The sequence below is a fragment of the Pimephales promelas genome, chromosome 15 (assembly GCF_988280905.1).
Source record: "Pimephales promelas chromosome 15, fPimPro1.hap1.1, whole genome shotgun sequence".
Taxonomy (NCBI): domain Eukaryota; kingdom Metazoa; phylum Chordata; class Actinopteri; order Cypriniformes; family Leuciscidae; genus Pimephales; species Pimephales promelas.
In genome coordinates this window covers 16,843,990-16,871,802 of record NC_142783.1, presented here as the reverse complement: position 1 = coordinate 16,871,802, position 27,813 = coordinate 16,843,990, and the positions used below count along the sequence as shown (strand labels likewise).

At 37.1% G+C, this 27,813-nt stretch overlaps 1 protein-coding gene across 4 annotated transcripts; it reads right to left on the bottom strand.

Annotated features, from left to right (window-relative positions):
- Window positions 1-691: 691 nt before the first annotated feature.
- ston2 (stonin 2) lies at window positions 692-25,299 on the bottom strand. 4 transcript variants are annotated; one of them, XM_039671300.2, is made up of 7 exons: window positions 25,214-25,299; window positions 19,892-20,064; window positions 18,981-19,145; window positions 14,498-14,680; window positions 6,899-8,767; window positions 4,340-4,542; window positions 692-2,582 (listed from the first exon to the last, which is right to left on the bottom strand). In XM_039671300.2, exons 2-7 carry the CDS (start codon window positions 19,968-19,970, stop codon window positions 2,505-2,507), a joined length of 2,577 nt encoding a protein of 858 aa, XP_039527234.2. In that variant the 5' UTR covers window positions 19,971-20,064; window positions 25,214-25,299; the 3' UTR covers window positions 692-2,504. The 4 variants fall into 4 exon arrangements, with proteins under 4 accessions (XP_039527234.2, XP_088976376.1, XP_039527250.2 ...); XM_089120250.1 differs by lacking the exon at window positions 19,892-20,064 and having other exon boundaries at window positions 18,988-19,145; window positions 25,214-25,236; XM_039671316.2 differs by lacking the exon at window positions 25,214-25,299 and having other exon boundaries at window positions 18,988-19,145; window positions 19,892-20,063.
- Window positions 25,300-27,813: the final 2,514 nt, after the last annotated feature.

Genomic DNA, 27,813 nt, shown 5'->3' with positions numbered 1-27,813 from the left:
GTAGCCTACAGGCCTGCCATGATACAATAGTCAACATTTTTAGACAGATATTTTTAGTGCAAACTGACATCTGCCCAAAACAACAAAACTCAAAGTTCTGGAATAGCCCACTGTTATTCAATCAAATCATTATCCCAGTGAAGTAGTGATTGAAGTCTTAAAAAAAAAAAAAAAGTGTAAAATCAAGAAAAGTCATTTGGGCCATCTGTCTAACATTGACAATGTACAGTGCACAAGTATCAATACATACATATAAATGGCATTACAAATTTGCAAGCATCATATACAGTATGCAACTGAATATGGTAGGCTACTTTATGCATGTCATTATTAGGCTACACACATTTAGCATTCACTTGTATGCAATATGTTGTTTTTTTTTTTTTTTTTTTTTTTTTTGGTTGTAAAAACGGTCAAAGACCTCTGAATCAGAGGTAGAGCAACTCTGATGAGGCACTTGACAGTATTTTGGAAACTGATAAAGCATCCAAGTACAAATGTGAGAGTTGTGAACTCTTGTAGTTCATATATTTTGCTAAAAGGTTAATGAGCATGTCCGTTGATCGAAAATCATGCATTATATTGTGATCATATGGCAAATGTTTTCATTTCAAACTTATGACAAAAAGCATAGACCATATAGCATAGAGGCATATCATCTGCAACATCAAAAAAAAGGGAAAACAGCAAGTAGCATTTTTTTAAACATACTTTATTGTATGCCGTCCAGTTGAGAGATGAAGGTGCCTATTTGAATGTTAGTGGAATTACAGTTATTAAGACAATAAAAAATAAAACATATCTATCCATACTACATCAATTTTTTTAAACATTAATAAAAGAAAACCAACCCAGAAAAAACAACAACAATCAATCCTGAAAAAAACAGGGGGAAAAAAACAACAACAAGACAAACAATTAATGACACTAAGAATTATTTCTGTAATACTTTACAATAAGGTCTCATTGTTAACATAAAATATAGTTGTTCATTGTTCGTTTATGTTAGTGCACAGTGCATTAACTAATGTTAACAAATAAAAAAAATGATTTTAATAATGTATTAGTAAATGTTGAAATTAACATTATCTAAGATTAATAAATGCTATAAAAGTATTGTTCATTCTTTGTTCATCATGTGAACTAAATGTGTTAACAAATGAAACCTTATTGTAAAGTGTTACCACTCTATCGAGTGTTTTCCTCTGTGTTACAGGACAAAACAGAGCTACCTTAAATCATAATCATTTAATTATGAATAAAACATCCATTATATATATTTTTTAAATCATCCAAGGTTTGTGCACAGGGAACAATCAAAGCAACTGCGATTCCCAAAACCAAAACAACATAAAATGAAACAATGCACAAATATTATTTGTGAAGTGTCATCTTAAATATATATGTTTAAACATGTATTACTCATCAGTTTAATGTCAACACCCATTAGTGAAATGATGCAGTACACCAGAAAAGAATTGTGAAGAAAAATTGTTCAAAGCACACCGAAAAAAAAAGGGGGGAAAAAGACATTGTTACAGCAGTTTTCAATAGTTTAACACAAATGTACGCCCCCTTTTGAACTCGAGTAATTGTTAAACTCAAAAAAAACAAAAAAACACTTATTTAAACTCAACAAGATGTGAAAAGTACAGGGTTCTGACAAACATGATCAATTTCCCCTCACAGGAATACTCTGCTTTAAGAACTCATTGTTTGGCAAAATTTTAATTCAAGATTGAAGATCAATTGAACGTGAATTATATTTTCATTAGAAATTTGTGAGGAAAAAAAAAAAGCCTGTAAATGGAATTCATATATCAATATTCATAAAAAATGAATCAAAATGTGCTTTTAATAGACTCATGAACACAAATCTAAGGTAAACAATTCACATCACTAGTAGATCTGTACTAGTTTATACATTATTACATTATAAAAGCATTTATTTTTAACGAGAAATTAGTGAGTTACTTATTTGTCTTCTAATTGAAAACAGTTCTGAAATGTGTTAGTTAACAAGTCCCTCATTATTTTCTGTACAAAGTTAAATAGCAAGAAAATATACCCGGTAACCCTACACAAATGACTCGTCATAGGCCAAAATATACACAAATGTACACAAAATCTCAGTGATCTCTGCAGTACAGATGGCAGCTCTATTGTTTCAGGCAAAGATGATTATTGGACTTAATGAGATGATTGTGAGTTATTCACAATATGGGAAGAGCAATGTTTTCATGTCTGTAAAATAAAAAGCTCTGTACTTTGCTGTAATGGTGATTCATTTTATTGAAATATTCAGACATGCAAAAAAGGTGGAGATCTGGAAATATGCTGTAGTGTTTTGCGAGGGGTCTGTGGTGTGTTTATTCTTACCGAATATGTTTCAATTTCGAAATATTGCCCAAATGGACAATAAATGTAAACGAAAACTAGTTCAAGGTTGAACTTTCTCTTGTTCAACAAGTGCAACCTGTGTCCCTTCCTCTCTTCCTGGTTCCTCACTGATGAGTGCACTCGTCTGGCTTCTCGTTTTGAGGACTGTCCAATGTGCTCTCATTCTTCTGCTCGACTGCCACCTACATGAAAACAGAAGCAAGCGCAAGTGAGTAGTCGAGTAGTAGCAAATGCTTGCCACAAGGAGGCGGTCGATTACAAGGCAAGGAATTTTGGGAGTAATAACCTCTCAGGCATCACCTGTTTCCACATGCTCATCCCATTTCAATCTGCCCATGACTGACCTCACTGGGGTTCAGACACCTTCTGCCACTGTCCTGCCATGCAGCTATGTCGCATTTATCATATACAGCAAGATGCTACATCAGCAGGTTTCGCAGGTTACAGGCAGAGTTTTACATCTTGTTCCTGCCGCCCTGCTGTTTGTTGCGCACCTCTGCTCAGTGATGAATCACTCCCTGTGGCTGCTGAACAGTAATAGGAACAGATGTTTGTAGAAAACAGCTCCAGCCACCTTAATGACATGTTCGGAATGCAGCAGGGAAAACAAGCTCTGGCAGCTGACATAGCAGGTTGCTTGAGGGTGACAACTTGTCTTTCAGTGGCTTTGTCACAAGGGTACATGGCATTTAGCTCAGACCCGTCCCGAAGGGCTTGAAAATCCCCACTAAATAACAAGATTAAATTTTCCTAAAGTGTGATTGAAGGTGAGGACAGGTGTATAATATCTAACAAGGTATAAACATAGCTTTAATCACTGTGCTAACACATATTTAGTAGGGAGTGGGGTAGGATGCGCAAACCTTTAATCTAGCAAATGTGCGAGATGTTACAGTATTTAGAAAGAACCAATCATATATAACTACCTACGATTGAGCACTTTTAAAGGAGTAGTTGACTTTTAAAAAACTTTTGCCGATAATTTACTCACCCCCATGTCATCCAAGATATCATTCTTTCTTCAGTCGAAAAGAAATTAAGGTTTTTGATGAAAACATTCCAGGATTTTTCTCCATATGATGGACTTTACTGGGCACCAAACGGTTCAATGTCCAAAAGACAGTTTCAGTGCAAACTGTTCAAAGGACTTTAAACGATTCCAGACGATGAATAAGGGTCTTATCAAGCGAAATGATCACTCATTTTAAAAAAAAAATAACAAAGTTGAAGTTTTATAAGCACAAATGCTCGCCTTGCTCTGTTCTGTGATGCACACGCGTTCGTGACTCTCCTATTCAAACTCGTTCATCAAAATGAACGAATCTTTTTTCGATTCAACTCATTCATTTCGTTCGTTGAATGAACCAAATGACAACAAAGATTCGTTCATTTTTTGATAAACGAGTTCGAACAGGAGAGTCACCAACGTGCATCACAGAACAGAGTTTTAATCAGAATCTTAATGAATGTTTTCATCAGAAACCTTAATTTCTTTTCGACTGAAGAAAGACTGACATGGATGTATTGGATAACATGGGGGTGAGTAAATTATCAGCAAAAGTTTTTTTTTAAAAGTGAACTAATCCTTTAAGTTATATTTTGAGCAATTTATATTAATACTATTACAAATACTACAACTATGCACTGAAATATTATAAATAATGTATCAATTAATATTAATCTGTTTTTGTGGCTGGTTAATGAAAATCTGAGTAATCTGGAGCAAAATAAGGCATTGGATTGTGGATTGTCTGATGACTTTAATGTTCATATTTTCATTTAGAAATGCATTAAATTCGTATTATATTTATACTGATTCAATGTGGCACAGTGTACCCATAAAGTGTGGATAGTTTTGTTAGTTTGACCTCATTGCGCCTTACACACACACACACACACACACACACACACACACACACACACACACACACACAATTACCTGGTAGGAGTAATGTGATTTGTAGGTGATCCATTTCTTCAAGTCTGTTCTGTCCCCCACGGACAGAGAGCGAACGGTGGCTTTGGACGCAGAAGCAGAGGGCATGTCAAACTCAACCTCTACCAGGCACTCAAACTTAGGAGGCACCTCCCAATCTGAGCCCAGCTCCAGACGACAGAAGAACGTATGAGGGTGTCCCAGTGCTACGAAAAATATCATCCACAACCATATTAATGTAAGCCATATTAAAACAAATAATTAATGAATGCAAATTACGACAGTACATGGCTTTTTAGATGAAGGACCTGAGCTGCGTAATGTATAATTTATCATTAGCACAGAACTGGCCTCGATTCTGCTAAAATGAACTGAAGATAACTTAAGAAATGTCAGGTGTGCCAGACTTGATGTCGGTGAGGTCAAACAGTTTTGGTTTATGTTCATCTTGACACATTTGAATATGTAAAAAATACTAATATTCAGTGAAACTTAAACCTAAACATATCCTTTAACATTGCTCTTGTAAAGCTATGGTACGGCTACAGAAGACTACATTTCACGACCCGAGTCATATGAATTAGTTTTATAATACTTATATAGAGTTTTTTTTTTTTTTTTTGTATTTTAGGAGCCTGACAGACATTATTCAAAATATCTCCTTTTATGGTCTATAAAAAAAAAAAAAAAAAAAAATGTCATATGGGTTTGGAAGGACATGATGGTGAGTAAATTAACTTTTTTTTTTTTTAATTACTTGATACATTACATCAGAGAACAAAGAGAGAAAGAATTGCACTGAATTGTAAAGCTCAAAGACAGTGAGTCTGTGAATTAACAGATAATGACAGCTTGAGCTTTGTCTAACCAATCAGATTCATGCAGGGGGAGGGGATCCCTGCTGATGTAGTATTGAAAAGCCTAAAGCACTGCACTGGCCATTGACAGACAAAAAATACCAGCACTGGCCACAAAGCAAACGCTATGACAACAGAAAATCAACAAAAAGGATAAAAGATTATTTCTACACCACTGCACTTGCTTTGAGGGTCAATACTGCATTGGAGGCATGGCTTGTTACTGCAGCATTGTGATTTGGGGGGTTGTGAGGATTTATTCAGCAGCATCAAAACACAAAAATCATTATTTTACTATCTATACTAATATTCTAATCATGATGTTAGAGAAAAACACACTAAAATAAGAGTAGCGTTTCAAATATTGGCATAATTTCATAATCTTTCATACAGAGCAATGGCAAAAATCATTACACAGTGACATAATTGTTGGTTCATTTATTGACTTGATTGATCTAACCTCCCTCTAATGAAATACAGTAGCTAGATAAAACAAAACAGCTCTAACACAGCTTTGATATTGCATGGGAGTAACAATGGAGAACAAGATCAGTTTAACCTCTAATGTAGAGAGCAGATCATGGCTATCCTATGCTAATGCTCTAACTATTTAGATTTTTAGATCAATAAATTGACAAAACAGGGAAGAGCATGAGTACTCTCAGTGGCAGCAATTGATTCATTATGAAAACACAATAATTGTGTCACTTCTCAACTACTTTTGTAACTTCGAAACAACCGATGATACCTGCGTTCTAGGGGTGTAACGGTACACAAAAATCACGGTTCGGTACGTACCTCGGTTTTAAAGTCACGGTTCGGTACGTTTTCGATACAGCAAAAAGAAAGAATTGCCAGAGAAATTTCCTATTTGTTTAAAGAAAAAAATATTTTTAAATAAGTGTGTTTTCCTACATCTTGAAACTTTCAGGTTTATAAATAGGGGTCATCTTTGAAGGATGAACAAATAATGTTTTGGTCATCACATTAAAAATAACATTTAAATATATATTTATTTATATCATATTTGAATTTTGAAGTGCTGGAAAAAGATGTGTGAAGTACTTGAAAGCATTTCACCATTCCAGCCAAACTGGTTACAGTTAGTCTTACTATATTAAATCCATGGTGAATGTTGCTGGTCTGTGGACGTAAAGTACTAGTTCATTCACGGCACAATGTTTCTCCTGGTTTCCATGACAGCGCTGTCTGATCTTATAGAGATCTACGGTTAATAACGTAGAAATGTGAATGCATCTCACTAGATTTTCGCAGCGATGTTATTATCTCAGTGGCGAATTCAAATGTTTTCTTTACCGGATCTCTTAGCGCGCTGTGGTAACAGTGTTGCTTGATCGAGATCGGCTCGCGCTGCACAGATGTTGCTGGTCCGAACTGATAAACGATCCGTGAAGCACATAACGAGGAGCGCAGTTTCGTTCTGCTTTCATTACCCTTGCCATTTGGATGTTGCGCAACGTTGTGTTGGCCGCGTCAGCACGAATTTTGCCGGCAAGAAAAATGGTCCAAGCAATCGTTCGGTTTGTATGCGTACCGAACCGGAAGCCTCGAACCGAAACGGTTCAATACGAATACATGTACTGTTACACCCCTACTGCGTTCAAAACTTTTTCAAGGGCCAAGATAATTCCTGTTGTCCCACTTCGACACCATAGCTACCTCAAACTCAGACCTAAGTTCTCACCTGAGTTCTTGTCTGGCAGGCGACTGATCCTCCACACCACAGACCTAAAGGCATGTTCGTATTTAGCTGTGCCGATCGTGACCCTCATGGCTGGTTCGGACCCTGATGTGCTGGTAGAACCAAAGCTGGCTCCTTTATTGAATCGAGCCTTCAGGGACTTTTCTCCTGTCACACTCTCCCGCCTAAAATTCTTTGCCCAAATTTCTGGTATAGGGTAACGGATAGCAACATTCTCACATGGTATTAAAGTTAAAGGATCCCGATTGGATGTGAACCCCGTTGACATCACCAGCCATGACTGAACCTCCACTTCCGCACCCCTGACGCAAGCGACTGTTCTTAGGGTGAAGGGAAGGGACTTTTCTGCGAACGCAGTGCGGAAACGCAGTAATTCAAAGCGACGACCAATCGGTGGACTAAACGTAATGGCACGGGACTCTGTGAACTCTAACTGGTCTGCACACTCATGCAGTCGACAATCCCGCAGTTGAATCCAACGTGATGTTGTGTTGGGAATTATGTCATGCCGAGAAACCACCTCTTTACCTTTGACCTGGATATCATTTAGGCCGATACTACAAGGTGGAGATCCATTCAAGAATGCTAGCATGTTCACTCGGCTCAAAACTAGCTGCTCCAAGATACGGCCGTCCCCTTTGGACAGAATCCCATAAAAGTTGTCTCTCACCTCCACGTGGACCTCCTCGTCAGTGTAAGTCGTTGGCCAGTTGAGACCTTCTTGATCCACCGAGAGTCCTACAAGGCTCTCCTGCAGAGCATGACGGAAGCTCAAGAAGTCCTGGTAGTTTGTGGTCCCAAGTTTCACCACTTGCTCTCTTATGGGCAAATGAACCACAGTGACCTTGGGCTGGATTTTCCTCTTCTCCTTGTAAACCACATTGTCTAAACTGATGGTGTGAACCCGACCATTCTCGTCGTAGTTCTGGAGCTTGGGTTCAGATATCTCATGCTGGGAGTTCAGCTGGAACTCTTTGAAGGGCTTTTCTAGCCCCTTCTCATAGAAAAGTTGCAGCTGTCCACTTTTAGTCAATCTGACAAATATTGGCCCCCAATGACGTGAGGACATGATGTTTTTCTTCTCAGGGATGCGCAGGAGCATGGGCCAGCCTTCCTGGGGAGTCATGTGGTCTGGTTCATAGTTGGAATCATCTGAGAAAACTGCATCTACTGAATCATCTGGTAGTGTAGGACTACCATCATGTTCAGGGTCAGAGATGTGTATATTCTTGAGTTGATCCAGACCATCCAGAGGAAAGCCTGGTGGGACACTATCGTTTCCAATTGCAGAGTCCTTTTGAGCTGAAAAAAGCAAAATAGATTCCTTTTTGATATTATCGTCTTGATACTCAAAGAATGGTGAGCTGAAGCTGGACATATTCGGTGATTCTGGACACACGCCAATGCCTTGGGACGTTTTAAGGTCGGTTTTGTCAAAAAAGGCACTGAAAGGGTTAATAGGAGAGGGTTGTAGGCTGGAGAACTCATCATTGAGGAAAGGGTTCGTCTTGTTATAAGGGACACTGTTGTTCGATAGTGAGTTATCAAAGGCAAAGATGGAATTGGTGCCATTAGGGGCCAAGTCCAGGATGTGTCTCTCTGTCATCTGACCAAAAATGGAAGATGAAATCAAGTTGCTGTTGGCATCCTGCAGTGGCGAATTGTTTAGATTATCCAGTTTTATATTAGAAGGTCTCCCTGGAGACTGGATGTCCTCATCATCATCAAAAGTAACCCAACTTGTAAAGTGGTTGGAGGTGACATATGAATGGCCATTAGTGTGTTGGTTATTTGCTGTACAGTTGAACGAATCCATGGTTATTTCTTCATCCTCTTGGCACACAGAAGAATCTATCAATAAAAAAAGAAGACAGAGTTGTTTTAACACTTTCAGATAAAATTTAAGCTCTCTGACATTTAATAATAAATACTTTTATAACAGAAGCATTCCCTCACAGGAATCAACAGAAACGAAGACACGTGTCATATTTATGAGAGGCAAACATAATGCAATAAACAAGAAAATGGATGACTTTCTTGGTGTTTCCACTGCCCTTTGAGTTTATTTCTGAAACCTATTTCTGAAAGGTCACAATGGTTGGACTATTTAGGTCTAAATAAAGAAAAAAAAGAAAGAAAGACATTTCCACTAAGAGAAGGGAGACAGCTTCTAATCAACTACAATTCACAAGCACTTATATATACAATCACTCTCTTTTCACATGCTACACATTATTTTCAATACAGATATATTATTATTTCATAACAAGAGGTGTAAGTTACTTTACGAAAAATACATTTTCAGTCTGAGTTCTTTCTTAAAAAAAAAAAAAATCTTTATACAGGTAGTTACACCAAGATAACAGAGGATAGAGGCTACACAGACCACGAGAGCTTGCATTACTTTGTGTGAAATTCTCCTATTTAGCTGCGCATAATTAGACTATTTATCACATTATTTTTACCCTAATCCACAATTACTTTATAATTTATCCCAAGCAACAGTTCAACACAGCCTTCATGTTGACTCAGTAAGTACTATTACATTTCAAAAGATTGACTTCAAAGATTGATTTCACACTAAAACAGTCATTTATTTATTTATTTATTTTTAAATATCATCATGTAAACAAGTTTAATTTAAAAAGGAGAGACTGATTATAAATGTACCTTAGGCAAATAAGCATAAATAAGAGTGATAGCAAAAATGATCTTTCATTCATTAATGAATCCTTCTGCTCTCTTGGTACTTTAAAATCAAGCTCAAACTCTTGTCTGTTGCAGTTCTCCAATGCCAAATTAGAGAGAGCGAGAGTTTTTACCTGTTGCTAGGCACCAGCATTCCCCACCTCAGACCTACTTTCTCTGCCAATGCAACAAAGCACTCAGTGAATGGTCTCACAGGCTGAAAACTGGCATGACTGCACTATGCAATGAGAGCATATATGCACTCCCAGACTGACATGCAAATTCACAAACAGCAATGATATGATCTGAAAGTGAATTACACACCAAATCAAAAGCCACAAACAACCCTTTTTATGATCTGTAAAAGAATCATAGAGCAAAATCCATAAACAGCTAATAATGTGTACTTGAATTGTTCAGGCTATACCTTTTCCCAGTCTCTTAAAACATTTACTATTTAATATGAGTGTGTATGCGCTATGGCTTGTGGCTTTGCTAATCTTTTGATTTAAGTTCAACAGGGTTTATCATATTACAAATCTACTCAACTGAAACAGTTCCTATACCAGAAAGTAATAAAAGAATACACAACATTTGCACACACAGAAGCAACCACAGACATAAAGAGACTTCAAGACTCAGATCTTGTCAGCCCTGGAGGAATGAGGTTAAAAGATTATCCCAGCTCAGAAAAAAATTATTCCTGTAAGTGCAATGCCCCAAACATGAATACTTATGAACAGAATCTGCACACCTTCAAAGCAAGTTTGTTCATGTTCTTACAAGAGCTACATCAAATCAGCCAGAGGGTGAGATACAAATTGTAACCATCAGAACAAATGTTCTAGGTCCAACCAACTCCAAGTTAAATTCACAAAAAAATAAATAAATAAATAAATCATCTAACAAACTGACAATATTATCAATATTTTTCTTCCAACAAAGCTGCAGTTTAATTGCAAAACACACGTATACTCAGCAAAATTTGTTTTCTTATTCAGTGTATATATTTTTTTACCGGTAAAATCTTAATAGTAGTACTTTAAATATCCTTCCAACATGACCAATTTGCTTAAGCAAAATTGCTTAAGTTACCTTACTCCGTTCTACTGAGTAAATCATAAAAAAGCAAAAGCCTGTTGCTAAGCATCAACTAACTGGTATTTCTTTAAACTTCCAACAAATAAAGTGCTGATCCCAGGGCTATATAAGCTATGCCAAGTGATTCCAACAAATACTCGCACACCGCTTCTTGTTTTAAACAAACTACACAATCTTAAAATACAGAACTGAAAGATGAATGCAGGCTCAATCAGCAATGAAAGATGCCCATGTCATATGTTTCTTAAAAGAGGAAGAATGGTGAAAATCAAAACTCATATCACAACCATGTTGATCCAGAAGCATTTATAAATCAAAGTCATTCACAACTTTTATACAAACACTATGCAAATCCTGCCACAAAGCAACAGTGCAGGGAAACAGACTCACCAGTATAGCAGTCAAGAGTCCAGGTGCTAAAGAGAGAAAACAGATGGGACACCGATTGTGAGATTTCACTAAGGCACCAAGTAGTAAGAAGCAGGTCACATGACCCCCTCTGTCCGTGGAGTGCCCGCACAGACATGTAGATGCTTGTTGATCTGCCTGCCTCCCTCTCAGGAGGAGTCTCAAGTATTTGGCATTTAGCTGTCTTTACAGAAACTCTGCCACCCCACAACACAGAAATGCATTCTTTAAAAATACGACTAGCGGGAAACAAGGTCAGAAAGTCGCCCATGTTAGCTCTCTCATGTTTTGTCTGTAACCATGTCCATGAACATCCAGATTATGTGTCACATAAAAGAGAAGACATTACCGTATGTGGAAATTTGATGCAGAAACTGACTCATCAGTAACATGATAGTGTGCAGCATACAGCTATAAAATGTGCAAGTCAACCGGCATCTGACTGCAAACTACGACTTGCGACAAATGGGTGACAGCTTGTGTTTGTACTGATGTCTTGATCTGCTTTGAAATCGCTCAATCCTTTCAGCACTTAGCTAGTGACCTTTATTTTGCTGGTTTCAGATCAGTCCTTTTAAACAAACCCAGAGCATTAATAGGGGATTACAGCAGAATTTACTACACCCATTTAAACTGATTATTGTCATTTTAAATGCCCATTTTAAACTCTCAAACTAGTCAAACAAGTAAAAAAAAATATTGTCAAACTATGCTGGTGAGCAGGAGGCAGATCTTTCCTATAATGTGAAACGAGTGATAGCTGCAGGTGTGAATCACAGGAGGCGAGTGTTTTGCGAGGACATTTGCAGGGGTCAAAGGTCAAAGACGGTGAGGAAGCATGCAAGATTCCCAGCAGGATGTGCTCTTAAACAAGCTGTTGCTCTACTCTATAACCTCTACTGATCTGAGATTACAGTTTACTTCTGTTGTTCCCTGTAGAGATTTGTAAACTGACGACAATGTCCTTCTGTGTGGGCTCCACTGGATATGACGAAACCACATACACACAAGCTCTTTCTCTTCCTCTCTTGAGCACACACACCCAATACATCTCTATGAACAACACTATTCTTATGTACCACCGGCTATGGAATAAGAAGGAAATGAAAATGTGCATTGTATATCCTTTATGCACTGCACGTCCCAACAAAAAGCTTTCATAAAGACCTGCCTTGCTGCATAAATATTCATATTCACTCGTGTCCGATCTCCACTTACAATGACACATTCATAGCTAACTATGTTTCATTCATGAATAAAAGCTGTAAATCACAGACAAAGAATCCCTCTAAAGAAAACGTTTGGCATACTGGGTTTAAAGTACACACAGCACAAACCAAGAACATTCACTAGAAAAATAAAATGTTGATGTACAATGTGTACAAACAGTGAAAGCAGGTCGAACAATTACAGCGGACTATGTACACAAATAATCAGCAATTACAAGCAAATGTATCCTCAATTCAGATGTAAATAAACAATCATGGACAAAACACCCATGGGTCACATGGTGAAAGGAAAACAAACAGAACAACACCCTGCTGCCAAGATTTTAACATGGTGAGAGCAGGAGCAAAGGCCTGTGGGTAGGTCTAATGGTGTCTCTCATAGACAGGCCATATGGAAAATCCAAACCCCCCCAAATGTTTCAACAAAGACTTGATGATTGTTATTACTACTGCAAATTTTTAATTAGCATGTAGATTATTTGTACTAAAGGAATGGATGACACCTCAAATCTTCAGGTTTGTTGAGGACAGGTATGCCGACATGTGGCCGATACAATGGATGAAAAAAAAAAATCCCATGGAGCAAACCAAGTCATATCAAGAGACCAGAGATTAGCATTAAAGGGATACTCCACTCCATTTTTTTTTTCCATATTAAATTATGTTATTCCCTTAACTAAGACGAGTTGATAGATACCTCTCTCGTCTCAGTGCGTGCAAACGATCGCTCTGGCGCACGAGACACTTTGATAGCACTTAACTAGCCCAGTTCATTCAATATGGGCCAAGCAGAGAAGCGACCAAACACTGAACTCTCAGAACACCTTTTTTTCTAATTGCATATTCTTCAGAATAAAAAGTACAAAAGCAGTTAGATTATCATTAAGATTTTTATTATAGATAGATTATTATACACAGATTATTCATTCCGTTATGATACTATCCAAAGTAACTTAAAGCAGACTTACTCTACCATTTAAAATTTAGTGTCGGTAAGACTATTTTAATGTTTTAAAAGACGTCAGTTGTTCACCATGGCCATTATTATTTGATTAAAAAATACAGTAAAATTGTACTGTAATTTATTCCTGTGATGACAAAGCTGAATTTTACTCCAGTCTTCCATCAGAAATCATTGAAATATGCTGATTTGAAGCTCAAGAAAGATTTCTTATTAATGTTGAAGCAGTCGCACTGCTTAATATTTTTATGGAAACAAATTTCTTCGGGACTTATTTGAAAAGAGCAATCTTTAAACTAACTTTTGATCAATTTAACTAATTTTTGCTGACTAAAGTTTTCAATTTCTTTTTAAAAACCTTACTGACCGCAAACTTTTAAATTGTATAGTGTACATTCTTACAAATAAAATAAAAAAGTGAAGAATATTTCTTATGTTCTTTTTTAAAGAATGTTTAAAACTTTTCATGATAAAACTCTAGTGCAGCTTGTCATAATTACACAGTTGACTATTTAGAGTAACATCTGCTTTAATTAACACTCAATATCATGCACTGCTATTCACTTCTCCCTGAGGTAAAAATTCTGTTGCAGTGACTTCATCTTCCCTCAGTCTGAGAAATGAAGCATGCTGCATTTTAATAAATAAAACCGTCTTAAGCACCTCACCCTCTCCTGTCTCCATAGAAACCCTGGTCTGAGTGAGCTATTGCTGGAGGGCTGAGGCGAGAGGCCTGAGATGGATCGTGTAGGAGCGCTACTCGCTCCGCCGCAAATTACCTGCGAGAGAGAGAGAGAGAAAGAGCGTCCTGCCTCAAATCAGCACAGCGTTCCTTCAGAGCCACCATCACTCACACGAGAGGAGCGTCTGAGGAGCAGCTGTCACAGACCGCAAGAATTTATTTGTCTCGATTCCTTCATCATTTACTCCTAAAACTGCCGTCTTTTCATTCCGCCTGTGTTCCAGGATGCGACCCTGGAGGCTGTGCTGAGCCACGGAAGGGATTTATTGATGGATAATTCAGCGTGTGAAGCATTTCCTGTGCGATTCTCACTTCCTTCTGTCTTCTCATGGGGGGACAGACTTTGATTACTGTTTGAGGCATTGGGTGAATATAAAACGCCACTTGCACACATTCAGATGATGAGAGTTACCCATTTATTAACTAGTATAGACTGTGTGTGTGGTACTCACTTGGAGAGTGAGGACAGGAGGGTGTTTGACTGGGTGGCTCTTCGGTGCTAAGAGAGGGCAGGTCACAGGAAGACGCCCCCATGCTCACGGAGCTCTGCTCCTCTGATTGGGTGGTCCAGCTGCTCTCTGAAGGGGGAACGGTACTCCAGAAACTGGCTGAAGAGCAAATGCTGTGTCTGGGACCTGTAATAATAAAAAAAAAAGAAATATCTTTATAGAGATAAACATTTGTGGTACATACTCAAGCATGTAGCAAGTATGAACAAATGAACAAGCAAAATTCTGGATTGAAATAGAAATAGTTCATCCAAAAATAAGCAAGTTGCTTATGCTCTTAAGGCTGCATTTACTGATCCAAATACATAATTAATTTAAAATAACTGTGCTTTATTTTATTATATTTTTACATGTAATTCATTACTGTGATGAAAAAGCTTTTTCAGCATTACTCCATTATCACATGATCCTTCAGAAATCATTCTAATGCGCTGATTTTCTCCTCAAGAAACATTTTTTTTTTTGATTATTATCAATGTTGAAAACAGTTTTGCTGCGTTATATTTATTTTAAGATAAGATTTTTATCTTAACATTATTTTTTTTGTGTGTAAACTGCTTTTTTAAATAGAATCTGAGTCTTTACTGTCACTTTTGATCAAAGCATCCTTGTTAAAACAAATTCTTTAAAAATAAAATAATAAACATAAAAAAACTTTTTATTGCTAGTATAAATAAGTGTTCCTATAATTTTTACTTGAATTTCATTCCATTTTAATTTCCTTAAATTACTTTCCTTAAACTATATTTATTTTCAAACTGAAATTCAACTGACAATTCTGCCTCCTATTTGTAATAGTAGAATTCGATTCAAATTCAAAAAAATTGGAATGAAAATACTTTCCTTAAACTATTTCTTTTCAAACTGAAATTCAACCGACAATTTTGCCTCCTATTTGTAATAGTAGAATTTGATTCAAATTCAGAAATTGAATTGGAATGAAAAATAAAGGCATTGTCATTTTTTATTGTGAATGGTGCACAACCCTTCTACGTGTGTGTGCAAATAAATGTGTCTTGCTAATGAACAGGTGTTGTTATTGAATTAGGACAAGACAACTGACTATTAAATATTCACAGTGGGGAAAAGTGCTTTAGTAAAAGGATTAAACATCAAGGGTGAGGTGAGATAGCACAGCATACTGATGTGTATCAGCCTCGTCAAACAATTGAATCAATCTACTCAATGATTTTAATTAGCACTGCTGTAATTGCTATCACAGGACATATTTTTTATGTTTTGAATTGCTATGTAGATAGAATAATGCTTTCAAACAACAATGGTTGTTGGAGTAAATATATGAAGTCACATGACACACTTCCAGTTCTTTCAATACATGTAGGCAACTTTGATGCTTAAACAAACAATTGGGATTCAGAAACATGCCAAGAGGATGTGTACACTGCCTAGCAACAAATCCAACCATACAGGGTTTTATTCCCTTTCAATGAATTTCCCCCTGGGGCTCAATTAAAAGAGTTCACAAAAGTAGTACTTTAAAACTTAAAGAAGAATGTTTCAATGTTATAAGAAAAATCGAAATAATTTGGGACATGGGTTGAAATGGATAAAGAATGGATATCATGTAAATGTTTTTCTTTATTAGGCTACACAAGAAGAAGAAAACAATCAGAGAAGTGGTTTGAATGAATCAATGAACTGACATCATCTGACTGTATCACAGTGACAAAGACAAAATGATGATATGTCAAGATTATGATATGTATAAGACAAAAAAAAAAGTACAGTCAACTAACAACTAAGAGGAATATAGTGAATATTACTTGCCAAGGGCAAAACAAGACAAACTTGCTTTTGGCGGTATGTTTAGGAACTTGCAAAGTGATAAGTGGAATCTCAATATTTAAAGTGAATAGTTTTAAAGATGTGAATAATATACTCAGTCTATGAGAAAAGAAAACATGTGTGCATGTGGGATTACTCCACCAAACACTCCTTTTCCTAAGGGTTCCCAAACCACTGATATCACCATAATCACAAGTTCAGATGGATCCAAATGTGCTCTAATGATTTTTAGTCAATAAATCACATTATGTTCCCAATATACTTATTTAATATAACCATGGCAATGTGAGGTTTCTTCTGCATTAGCAATAAAAGATAAACAGCTTTTACTCTTGTCTCCCCTTCCCCCTTAGAATTCATTTGATCTAAAATAATATGAATCTGGGTGTCTTCGAATATAAATAATTTAAGACAATGTGGTTGGATAAACCCAACATGACATTGGCTTCCTGGCTGCTAAACCTTCCTCTAGACCACACATGAAAATAAAGGCATCAAACCTGAAATCATATGTTGGACAGCCCCTGTAATCAGAGTAAATAGGCAGTACTTTAACAAACCCAGACTTGATCTCTTTGTGATCATATTATGAAAGAATGATAGACTGGCTGCACCCTGGACTTCAACCTTAGGCAGATTTCATGCAAGAGCAACAACACTGAGATGAAAACTCTGCTTATGGCTTCAATTAGGGTTTGAAGGGTTTGGTCATTTGCGTGTTGCTGCACCCGGCCTCTCACAGGAGATTTGCTGGGAAAGAGTTGCTGGCAAAGCTGCGGGGTTTGACAAGAGTGGGGGTGGGTGAGTCAATGTGTGCAAAAAAGAGACAGACAGAGATAAAGAGAGACAGGCAAGACTAGACCAAGTCTCAGGCCTAAAGGAAGTGACACAGTCCTAATCAGCCCAACCCAACTAAGTCAACGTATTTATAGGAATCAGTAGAATAATGTTTCTCAGGAAAACTGAAAACATTGGGAAATCCTTGTTGAAATGAGCTTGTAATGGTTAGCTCAAGGCTGGTACTGAAAGGTTGCCTTTGTGCCCTCAAGCAAGGCATAATCCCAGGCTGCTCCAGGGGAATTTTCAATATCATGAGTCACATGACTCACTTGTTGAGCAAGCATCTATCTCATATTATTTTAAGTTTATTTTGAGTCTCATTATAAAAACTTTTACTAATTTTATGAAACAGAGGAAATGCAGAAATGTGAAGCTTGTACATGCCCTTACATAAATTCCTCATTAAAAAATTACAATTTATATATATATATATATATATATATATATATATATATATAAATAAATAAAGCAGGGCAGTTTCAACAAATGGTCGGAAGTTTGTTTTTTTTAAGACTGGAATCCTTAACCTTACAGAACTCTTTTCTCAGAAGATCTTATTTCCTTACAATATGATCCCTTTTGGAACTGTTTACATTGCATTTCCCTGTTTTCTAGTATTGTCAATGATTTTTAAACAAACTGAAGGATGATGGATTGTATGCTGATTTCACGCAGCTGCCATTTTGAAATGGCTCCGGAGGGAAGAAAATCATAGGAGAGTCGCAAATGTGATGGCATATTGTAGTGTTTAATGTAGAAATTAGTTTTAAAAATGTACATACATTTCTTTCATACTTTGGACTGTATACAGTGAAATTCATTTATAAATCAAATGATTATTTTTTTTATATAATTCAGAACGTAAAAAAGAAGCAGGAACGAACTTAGAGATGCGCCGATGTGAAAATTTGTGGCCGATACCGATAACCGATATTAATATTGCTGTTATGACCAGTACCGATATTTACAGATGTCGATATCTCTGTATAGAAAACACATAGTGATGATTAGGGCCACACGATATTGGTAAAAAATGACAATGGGATATTTTATTTTTCGGAAAAACTTTACAATAAGGTTCCATTTATTAAAGTCTAGATAACTAAATTAGTTAACATTCTATTAGTATAAGTTTCTGTGGATTTACTCCATAACAAAACCAGTCATTCTAGAACGATTTATTCTTTCCAAACAGAGCTCTATTTGGAAAGAATGAATCATTGTAGAATGACTGGGGTGGTTTTGTCATGGACAAAAATACGCCTTAGTAAGGCTGACAGAAAACAGCGTGCCCGTTCGAGTCTTCCTCTGCTTGATGTTTAAACTGACAGGACTTGCGTTAGTAATGTATGCGCTTGTGCAAAAACAAACATCCCCGCCCCCACACTCACATCTACACACACATCAAATACACAGGAATGATTATCGGCCTGTTCACATCGGCAAATTTTTTTTTTTTTTAATTATCATATCGGCCGCCGATATATCATGCACTACTAAAGGAAATATATACATATCCTATATTGGATATTAACATCCAATAGTGTAAATCGCGGCAGCAGCTTCAGGTTGGTAGACCAAGGCATTGTTGTCTATCTATACTTCAGGGGTTCTTCCCATTGGAGCCTTGCTTTCGGTTTCAAAAGTAGCAGCTGCGTAAAATCGGCGTATTGTATTGAATCCCGAACATCCCTTAGGGAGCATAGCAAGTGAATCCCAAAGTGAGATTCCACCTTTTATGCAATAAAAAAAAAAAAACAGATTTAAGATGTTCTCATACCTTTTACCTGCGTTGAGGGAGGAGGAGAGGGTAACCATGGTTTGTCATCAAACTGAACCCAGGAATTCGTCTGCTCTGTCTTGTGGCCACGTACACATGGTACTTCTGCCCATGTAGAGCAGTCCAGCACAGGCTGGTCTAAAGAGGGCTGGAGGGGGTCCTCATCTACAGAGCAGAAGAAACAATACACAAACACGGTAAGTGAAATACAGCCTCTGCTCAGTTGAAATGTCACAGCTGAATGTTAAATCTAGCAGGGTGCAAGAGCTCTGGACCGTTCCCGCAGTAATCACTATGGAGCACTGACCCAAAGACACAGGAATCTCACGGAAAGGTCTGAACACAAAACTCAGACAGAGTAAAACAAACTGATACCCAATCCACAAAAGGTTGCATAAATTCCTTATGAATGCTCAGCTAGATACAAGAACGTCATCCATAGCCTTTATTTGCCATGTAAAGTTACATTCAGCAATCCTTCTTTCCAAGATTGGACAAGGTTTTCCAATTGTGTAAAACTGAGAAAGGTAGTGCATAATACACTCTTTACACAAATGAAAGTAAGGCTGTGAGGGATAGAAGTACAGTTTTGTTCAATTGGTTAATCCTGCGATTTCACAACATGCCAATTGTTCAGCTGATAAAACAAACTTCCATGAAACAGTTTTGAAAGTTGCGAGTTCTGAAAATTACATGACCTAGTACCTTTATACAGTACCTAACATTGTAAAGACTGAAGATTATCTCTGAACGAAGGTCTATTATTGACTGGTCAAATAGGTACTTACATTTAATTTTTTTCCATCAGCACAGTATTCAAGGTGTACATTTTTTTCCCCATGTTTGATACCAGAAAACTGAACCCACAAAATATCTAGTGACTTGGGAGTAAAGACAATGTTTGTACTGACCTGCCTGTGACTCCTCGTCTGAAAAAGCGACCCACCCCGGTCTCGGAGTTTCAGTTCTGCTACTGGCTCTAGCAGCCATGGGGAGTTGTTCTGTCTTGTGTCTTCAGTTGCTTGCACCTGGTAACTTTGTCTCACTCCAACAAATCTTGAACGCCATGCCCACCTTAGGAAGGCTTAAGAAGAAAAAAAAAATACATTTTTCATTGGGGATTTGATCCATTTCAATATGAAGGTATTTTACTTTTAAACTACCGGCCAAACAGTTATTGTTGCTATTAAGAGTCAAAAAAATTTAAATAAATACAATAAAAAGGCTTGTTTTTTAAACAGAACAGTATGCATGTCATGTGATCCTTCAGAAATCATTTTAATAAGTGTATTTGATGCTCAAGAAACATTTCTTATTCCTGTCAATGTTGAAAACTGTGATTTGTCAAGATTTTTTATGTAACTTTTGATCAATTGTGAACTTCCATTGACAATAGATTATTTGAAATTGATCAAACTTTTCAACTTTGCTAATTTATGTTAAGTTAAGATGTTATTAAAATGTCTGTCCTAATGATTGATTTCATTCAGGTTTTGCCACAATGAGTGTATGGGCACAAAATAGTTTTAACAACAACAAAAAAGTGCATTTAAATAATCCCAATACATTGTGTGATTTTGAATAGTCAAAAAAATAATACAAAATATAATCTAAAGGCCCATTATATTGACCAGCCCTATTGCTCATTCAAAATATTGAAGAATCGTTCTATTTACTTTACAAAATTGCTCTACTGGCTTTACAGGATAAACTATGTTTGCATTTGTTGAGAATACAAAAAGGTTGCAAATTTGAGGCTTTGCCAGCAAGAATTGCAGCAGTAGCTTGTGTAAGTGTTTTTGACTGCCAAACAGAAAACAACATGTACCCCGACCTTTCAATACCGGATGGAGGCTGTGTGAAGCCACAGGAAAGACTACTGATAAATGTCTGACAACTAAAAACTATTTATAACACAAAAACTACTACCGGCTACCGCCCCTCTGGCTTCTTAGATGCAACATCATACATTAAAACAGTGTAATATAATCAAAGTTTGTGTCAAGGACCAATGCACTCTAATGTCTCATTAGTGTTCACAAGGAACTGGGTGACAAATGCACCACCTTAAAGTCACCGATGCCCTTCAAAGGTCACAAAGAAGGAAAGGCACAGTAACAAAAGCCGAGAACCATTGTGATCAGGATTTTTCCACATCAGAGAGGGGCCTATTTTCTCTCCTAAATCAAGACCATGCAGGAAACACACTTTAATAGAGGAAACACACTTGGACGTCCTGGACAATCTAGTAAATTGGAGCCAATTCCGTAACATTTTTTTCACTCTGATTAATCTCCTTTGCATTCACAATCCGGCTACATGCTACCCTTCCTCAGCCCCCTTTTTCACACCAAACAAAGCAAGCACCTCCCTCCAACTAGCGAATTCATTCAACATCTCACAACACCCATACTTACTGCAAAACAACAGCCGTCATTTACTGATTTGGATGGCGTCTATCAGCACTATTTTCCTCAGCCATTTCTTGTCCGGTCATGTAACTGTATTTAAAAGTGAAAAGTTTCTTCTGACTTATAAATATACATGTTTTAACTTGACAAAAATAAAACCATGCTGACAGGACTTTAAAAAAAAAATAGACAGGGCTTTCAGGTCCTAAACGAAACAACCTGAGTTACCACCATTTTCTCTGAACTTGTGAAATGGCCTAAAACTAATAAAGAAGTGTGAAGTCCGCACACTAAAAATTACTGCTCCAAAGGATTTATTAAAAGGCAATGTTTCGACCCTCAGGTCTTCATCAGGCACCATGTCACCAGTCATTTTTAATGTGCGGACTTACCAAACTATTGCAGGGATCCGAACACCCTCCGGTCCACACATCAAACAAACAACTCATGTTGTAATGAGCAAACTCGGAACCGCATGCTTACCATCCCAAGACAATGGGAGTGTCCGAGTTCTGTCACCAAACCAAGAATAAACAGACCAAAGCGACAGAACCCAGACAATTTTACTTCATCAAATCTGGCAAACACACACAGATGCAAATGAAATTCCACTATTTGACTAGATTTTAAATTATTGTGAAAACTTTGAATTCTGGCCATTTTAGTTGCTCTCTGGAGCCTTCAGAGTGTGCAGCCAGAATTTCAAAGCAACACCAATGAGTGCAGCTGCAAAATCTTACAAAACTTCCATCCACTTCTCAGGGCTTTGGCAGTCTGTCAGTTATGTCAGTGGTGCATGCAGTCATCCACAAGATATGTGCACAATATTCGGACGTCTGGCAAAGCTGGCCCGCAAAACTCTCTTACAGTGTCAAATCTCTCACTCACACAACCATCCGCGAGCTCATGATCATGCATGACATCATAATTCAGACTGTGCTTATAGATGCTGCATAATTTCCTGCTGTCAGAGCTCACAGTCTTAGTGAATTTGCATCACACAGTACATGTGGATAGGAGGATAGGAGTAAAGAAGACAAACAAACCAAAAAGGAAAAACAAGGTGTCTAAAATGCAGGAATAAACAGTTATTATCTTTGTGGCGGTGCTCCAATGTCAAGCCACACCTGGACCTCAAAATGCATGGTTGTTACCGACGGTCTACATGTGACCGTAGCAGAGCACAAGCATCAGGTGCATCATCACATCATGAGAAGAAAAACATTATTTACTATAGCGTCTGAGTCAGAGGAACGCATGTTAAAGACACAAACTAAGAAAAATGAAAAAGCTCATAACACAGTTACTACAACTAGAACTGAAATAAAATATAAAAATGTCAGCTACTGCAAAATATTAATAAATACTATAAGTATAAAAAATAAAACTGGGTCTATGGTGTCAAAATAAATGACAGATGAAATTAATTGCATTCCATCAGACATACAGTATGATATTTGTAAATAATTAAATAATAAGTAAAAATGTGGCTGGGGTAGTTTTGCAATGTGACAAAAACATGTGTTTGATTCCAGACAGCTTGATTATAATTGAAGAAGTGATCAAGAAGATTTGAGTGGTCTAGTTTTGTTTTGCATCAGTCAAGTCAAGGGGCCAGAGCAGAGCCAGATCAGTCACCTTAACTCCCGCACATGTCCCGTATTGTGCTTGGCAAGAGACTCTGCCATTCCCTACAGCTTTATCTCATGGAGTGGGCATGCTGGGCTGTCTCAGCAATGCACCAAAAGACAACAAAGACTGGTTAGATTTTAATAAAAAAGCGCATACAACCCCCTGCCTCCCAAAAGTTCTCAGCTTCATGCCAAGTTTACAGAGAAACTGTTTACAGAGCAGCGAAGCTCACATGAATAACACCATAATCTCCAGACACTACCAGAAAATCCTGCTGCGCTCAGTCTTCAAAGACACTGCCACCGGTTCCAAAACAAGTAAAACGAGTAAAAACAAATACAAGTAACTGAATCCATGTATAGGTAAAAAGGTCAATCCACCACCTGGGACAAATAAATGCAGCAAATGAAGGACATTTACCCCTAGATAGCTACACTTGTAGCCAGTGTAAGGAGATAAATAGTGTAAGCTGACAACTACAACACTTCTTTTTACATAAGTGAGACTAAATATAATTGAGTTAATGCAGGTAAAAATACACATATATGTGGGAACAAAATTTTGTATGTCGATAAAAATGTCAATCTCAAAACCTGATAAAGGTTCATACAGGGTCTATTCATTATGTATTGATTTATATCTGAAATGCCATATTTATTTAGGGTTAGTCTATGAGTAGATTTTAGATAATAAAATAGAATAGTGCTTCATAGTGTGGTAAATCTTAGCAAGGACATTGGAATTCGTGTGTTTCTACAAGCCCCTTTCTAGCAATGAGTCGGCAAGAAAAAGGTTTCTGACATGTCACATAACTATACAAAACAACAAAAACATGGGCACCTCCACCTCCACATACTTTTCACAGCAGTTTCAGTTTCACTATTCCCTGAGGAACTGAACGCCTCTTACAAACATTTACCATGGTAACCACGGTGTCTGTACCATAGGCTACCATAGTTACTAGTTATTGGGATTTCAAAAAACTTTGGCAATTTTAGTATTGTCCACCACTGTCATTAAAGATCTTCTCGACAAGAGCCATTTTATTTTGTCTGTTGATGAATTTCCTGAAACTGAGGTGTGACATAACAAAGATATTAGAAGGGGCATTTTAGAAACGCAACTTTAGAAAGTATTTGATTGGACAGAAATATATGCAGTGCAGCATGAATCATCAACCTTTAAAATACAGTATCACCTGAACTTTTAAGACAGTCTGAATACTGACTAAAAATATAATTAAAGTTAGCCAATGATTATTTTATTTATTTATCTATTCAAAAAATTATGAAAACATGCTGGATTTCATCACATTTCAAGGAATATTTTTCTTGTTTTTTTTTTTTTTGTTTTTTTTTTTGTTTTTTTACTGTGGTAACCTTGGTAAAATTAATGACTAAGGGGTCTTCAAAATCATTGATGAACCCTTCAAAAAATTATGAAAAGATGCTGGATTTCATCACATTTCAAGAAATGTTTTTATTATTATTATTATTTTATTTTTTTATTTTTATTTTTTTACTGTGGTAAACTTAGTAAAATTAATGACTAAGGTGTCTTCAAAATCATTGATGAGCCCTTCAAAAATTCTTAACATGCAAAAATGGCGTCATACATGTATCAAAAATAAAATGTGACAACCATAGATAAATGTATGCATTACACAATTGTAGCAGATCGATGAGTGAAACAACAAACTAGGCAAAGTACTGGGACTTTTAATTTTCTAATAATTTTAGCTGCAGAAAATGCTCGTGTCGCACAAGAAATATGATTTCCTTTCATTATCATCTTAATGCTGATCAGACAACAACAATCCCCTGTGTTCTATTATCAAATGGGCAAAACATGCTCCAACATGTAACAATGGCACAAAAACAACTAGAAAAGTATCCTTATTACAACTACTTCACATAAAAACATCTTCCATATGCGTGTTCAGATATTTGATAACTTTTTGCCACGTATTAAACATACCCTGCTGCCAATGTAAACAAAGCACACGCGCTTACAACAACCTGTTGCAACATGTGAGACTGTTATAACGTTAGTTTCATGGTAACTTAAATATTTATCCTATAACATAAATCTCTGAAAATAATTCAAGATTATTACGCAAATTAAGTCGACAGTATGTAAATAACACAGCGACAAGCAAAAATCAAGTGCACATGAAGAATATTTACATACCGATACCGTGTTGTTGAGTCTAAGCAGATTGTAGTTCTCACTCGCTCCCAGTGAATCAGCTTTAATGCCCCACCTTACTCGCAGCTGATTGGACAGTTGAAACAGCGCTGTTCGAGGCCCCACCTTTGTTTCACATGATTGGACAGTTACTGCAGCGCTGCATCGAATGTCCAATCAGATGCATTTGCTGGAGTATCGAAGAAAGTTGCCCCCAGATTAGTGCCCATGGCTCTGCCCTAAACGCATCATAAGGATTCAAGAGTGCGTATATATTATATTATATTATATTATATTATATTATATTATATTATATTATATTATATTATATGGTTAAAGTGAGAGCTGTTTGTTCTAAAACAATATCTCTGTTGAGATAAAAAAAAAAAATAGTTTACCCCATGGGCTTTCTTTGTTTGAAATATATAATGGATTTACATAGATTATTAACATGTAATTAACAAATTGGAACTGTTGGATGTAGGTTCCATTTTTGTTTGGATATATTTGTGTGTTTTGGCATGGCTTTGTGTGGCCTTTTTTAAACAGTAATTCCTTGGAAGGAATCATAAAATAAACAAACAAAATATTCAAAGTCAAGATGCATGTCTTTTGGAGTGATGTATTTTATGTAAAACATAAATGTTTCCTACAGGGGGCGCCAAAGTTCTTATAACGTTTGCCATTCAATAGATCAAGGGTCTACAAGCCACATACTCATATTGTTGTGGTAGTGGTAGTTGCTGTTGTTGTTTTTTCATTTTAATAAATTTATTGAAAATTTATTTTTTGTAGGCCTAAATTATTTATTATAAAAAGCATTAAATTAGCCTAAAATAAATGTAAACATTAAATGCTTGCGGCCAACACCAAGGCCCTGATGTATATCTCCGAAAGCTTCCATAATTTTCTATCTGAGGAAAGACTCCTACCAATATCATATGAAACTGGCTATCTGATTATTTATTCTTTGTTTACCATCCAACGTCATCTGTCTGTATGATCACGAAGACCTCAGGCTCAGACAGCTGTGTGTTAAGGTTACGGGTTCTTTGAACCCATTCCTGTCTATCAACCTGTCATGCTTTGAAAAAGCCAGGGACCTTTTCCCAGGAACCCCGAAAGGGAAGAGAATAAGAAGGTAAAAAGGTAAACACAAAACAACTTTTATGTCACCACATCCATCACTGAATGGAAATCGTTATTTATAGCAATAGCAGTGGGGTGATTTCTGGCTCTCTGTACATGAAATGGCACAGACCCCTGCCAAGCTCTCAGTGTCCTTAATGAAAGCGCTCACTCTCTCACTCGGTCTGTGTTAGCAAGTTGCATAACTACTAGTGACGCCCATGCAGTCTCTCACTGTTGCCAGGGACGTCGGGCATCTGCCCTCCCATAGAATAGTCATCACTTCATTCCTGTAGTCGTACATCTGAGCCCTGATCAATTAAAACTGTATTGACAAAGAAGTTTGTCTTCAGAGAATACAGCCTCAAAAGAAAGGTGCTCTCTTTTATAGCTTATATATATATATATATATATATATATATATATATACAATTAATAATAATAAAATTGTATACAATTGTATGAAAATATGAAATTGCACTATAGAAACAAAAAGGTTTGGGGGCAATAAGATTTTTTTTTTGTTTGTTTGTTTTTAATACTGTTATTCAACAAGGATGCAAAAATATAAATTGAACAAAAGTGACCATAAAGACATATATTATTAAAGATGATCTACTTCAAAAACATACAGTTCTTTTGAACGTAGAAGAACTTGAGTCAAAGAATCCTTATCCTATGATATATATATATATATATCATCAATACCTTTTACAGCGCAAACGCCGATCTGAACGGTGTCTAGCATGCCGTCTTTCTGTGCAAAAGCTGGTGTAAGCATGACAGGACAGAGTTGTGCCTTCTGTCAACGCAGACCGCCAAGCTGCCCGGTCTTCCGCAAGGTTATGCCATTTGTTAGGGTTAATGTTGAAGACATTCATATCCCGCTTGACGACATCCTTAAAGCGGAGCTTTGGTCAGCCACGAGGGCGGTGTCCCACAGCTAACTCCCTATGGAAAATGGACTTTGGGAGACGTTCATCATGACATACGACGTACTGTACATGGCCGATCCATCTGAGTCGCCTCCTCCGGAGCATGGTGTACATGTCACTGCTGTTAGTGAGCTTCAGCACGTGTTCGGGACCTGACGTTGCCATGATATGCCAAGGATCTGTCGTAGGCAACGGAAATGAAAAGCATTAAGCTTGTGCTCCTGCCGCAGGTATGTAGGCCACGTTTCGCTTCCATATAGCAGGACGGAAAGCAAACAGGACTCATATACGCGCACCTTTATTTTGAGAGAAAGATGGCTGTTGTTCCAGACGCGAGACTGAAGCCGCCCAAAAGTTGTTGAGGCAGGACCGATCCTGGTATTTAGTTCAGCATCAAGCGTGTTGTTTGCCGTCAAGGTTGAGCCGAGGTAGATGAATTTCTCGACAGCCGACAGCACTGTGCCATTGATGGTGCATAAGGGGAAGCAGGAACGTTCTGAGCCATCACCACTGTCTTCTTGAGGCTTATGGTAAGTCCGA

Excerpts from the sequence above, each read along its gene's own strand:
- ston2 (XM_039671300.2), bottom strand. The coding sequence starts at position 19,970 with ATGGCTGCTAGAGCCAGTAGCAGAACTGAAACTCCGAGACCGGGGTGG. Across the intron at positions 19,146-19,891 it reads AGACGAGGAGTCACAGGCAG|ATGAGGACCCCCTCCAGCCC; the intron begins GTCAGTACAAAC and ends TCTGCTCTGTAG. Across the intron at positions 14,681-18,980 it reads TCCCTCAACGCAGGTAAAAG|GTCCCAGACACAGCATTTGC; the intron begins GTATGAGAACAT and ends TTATTATTACAG.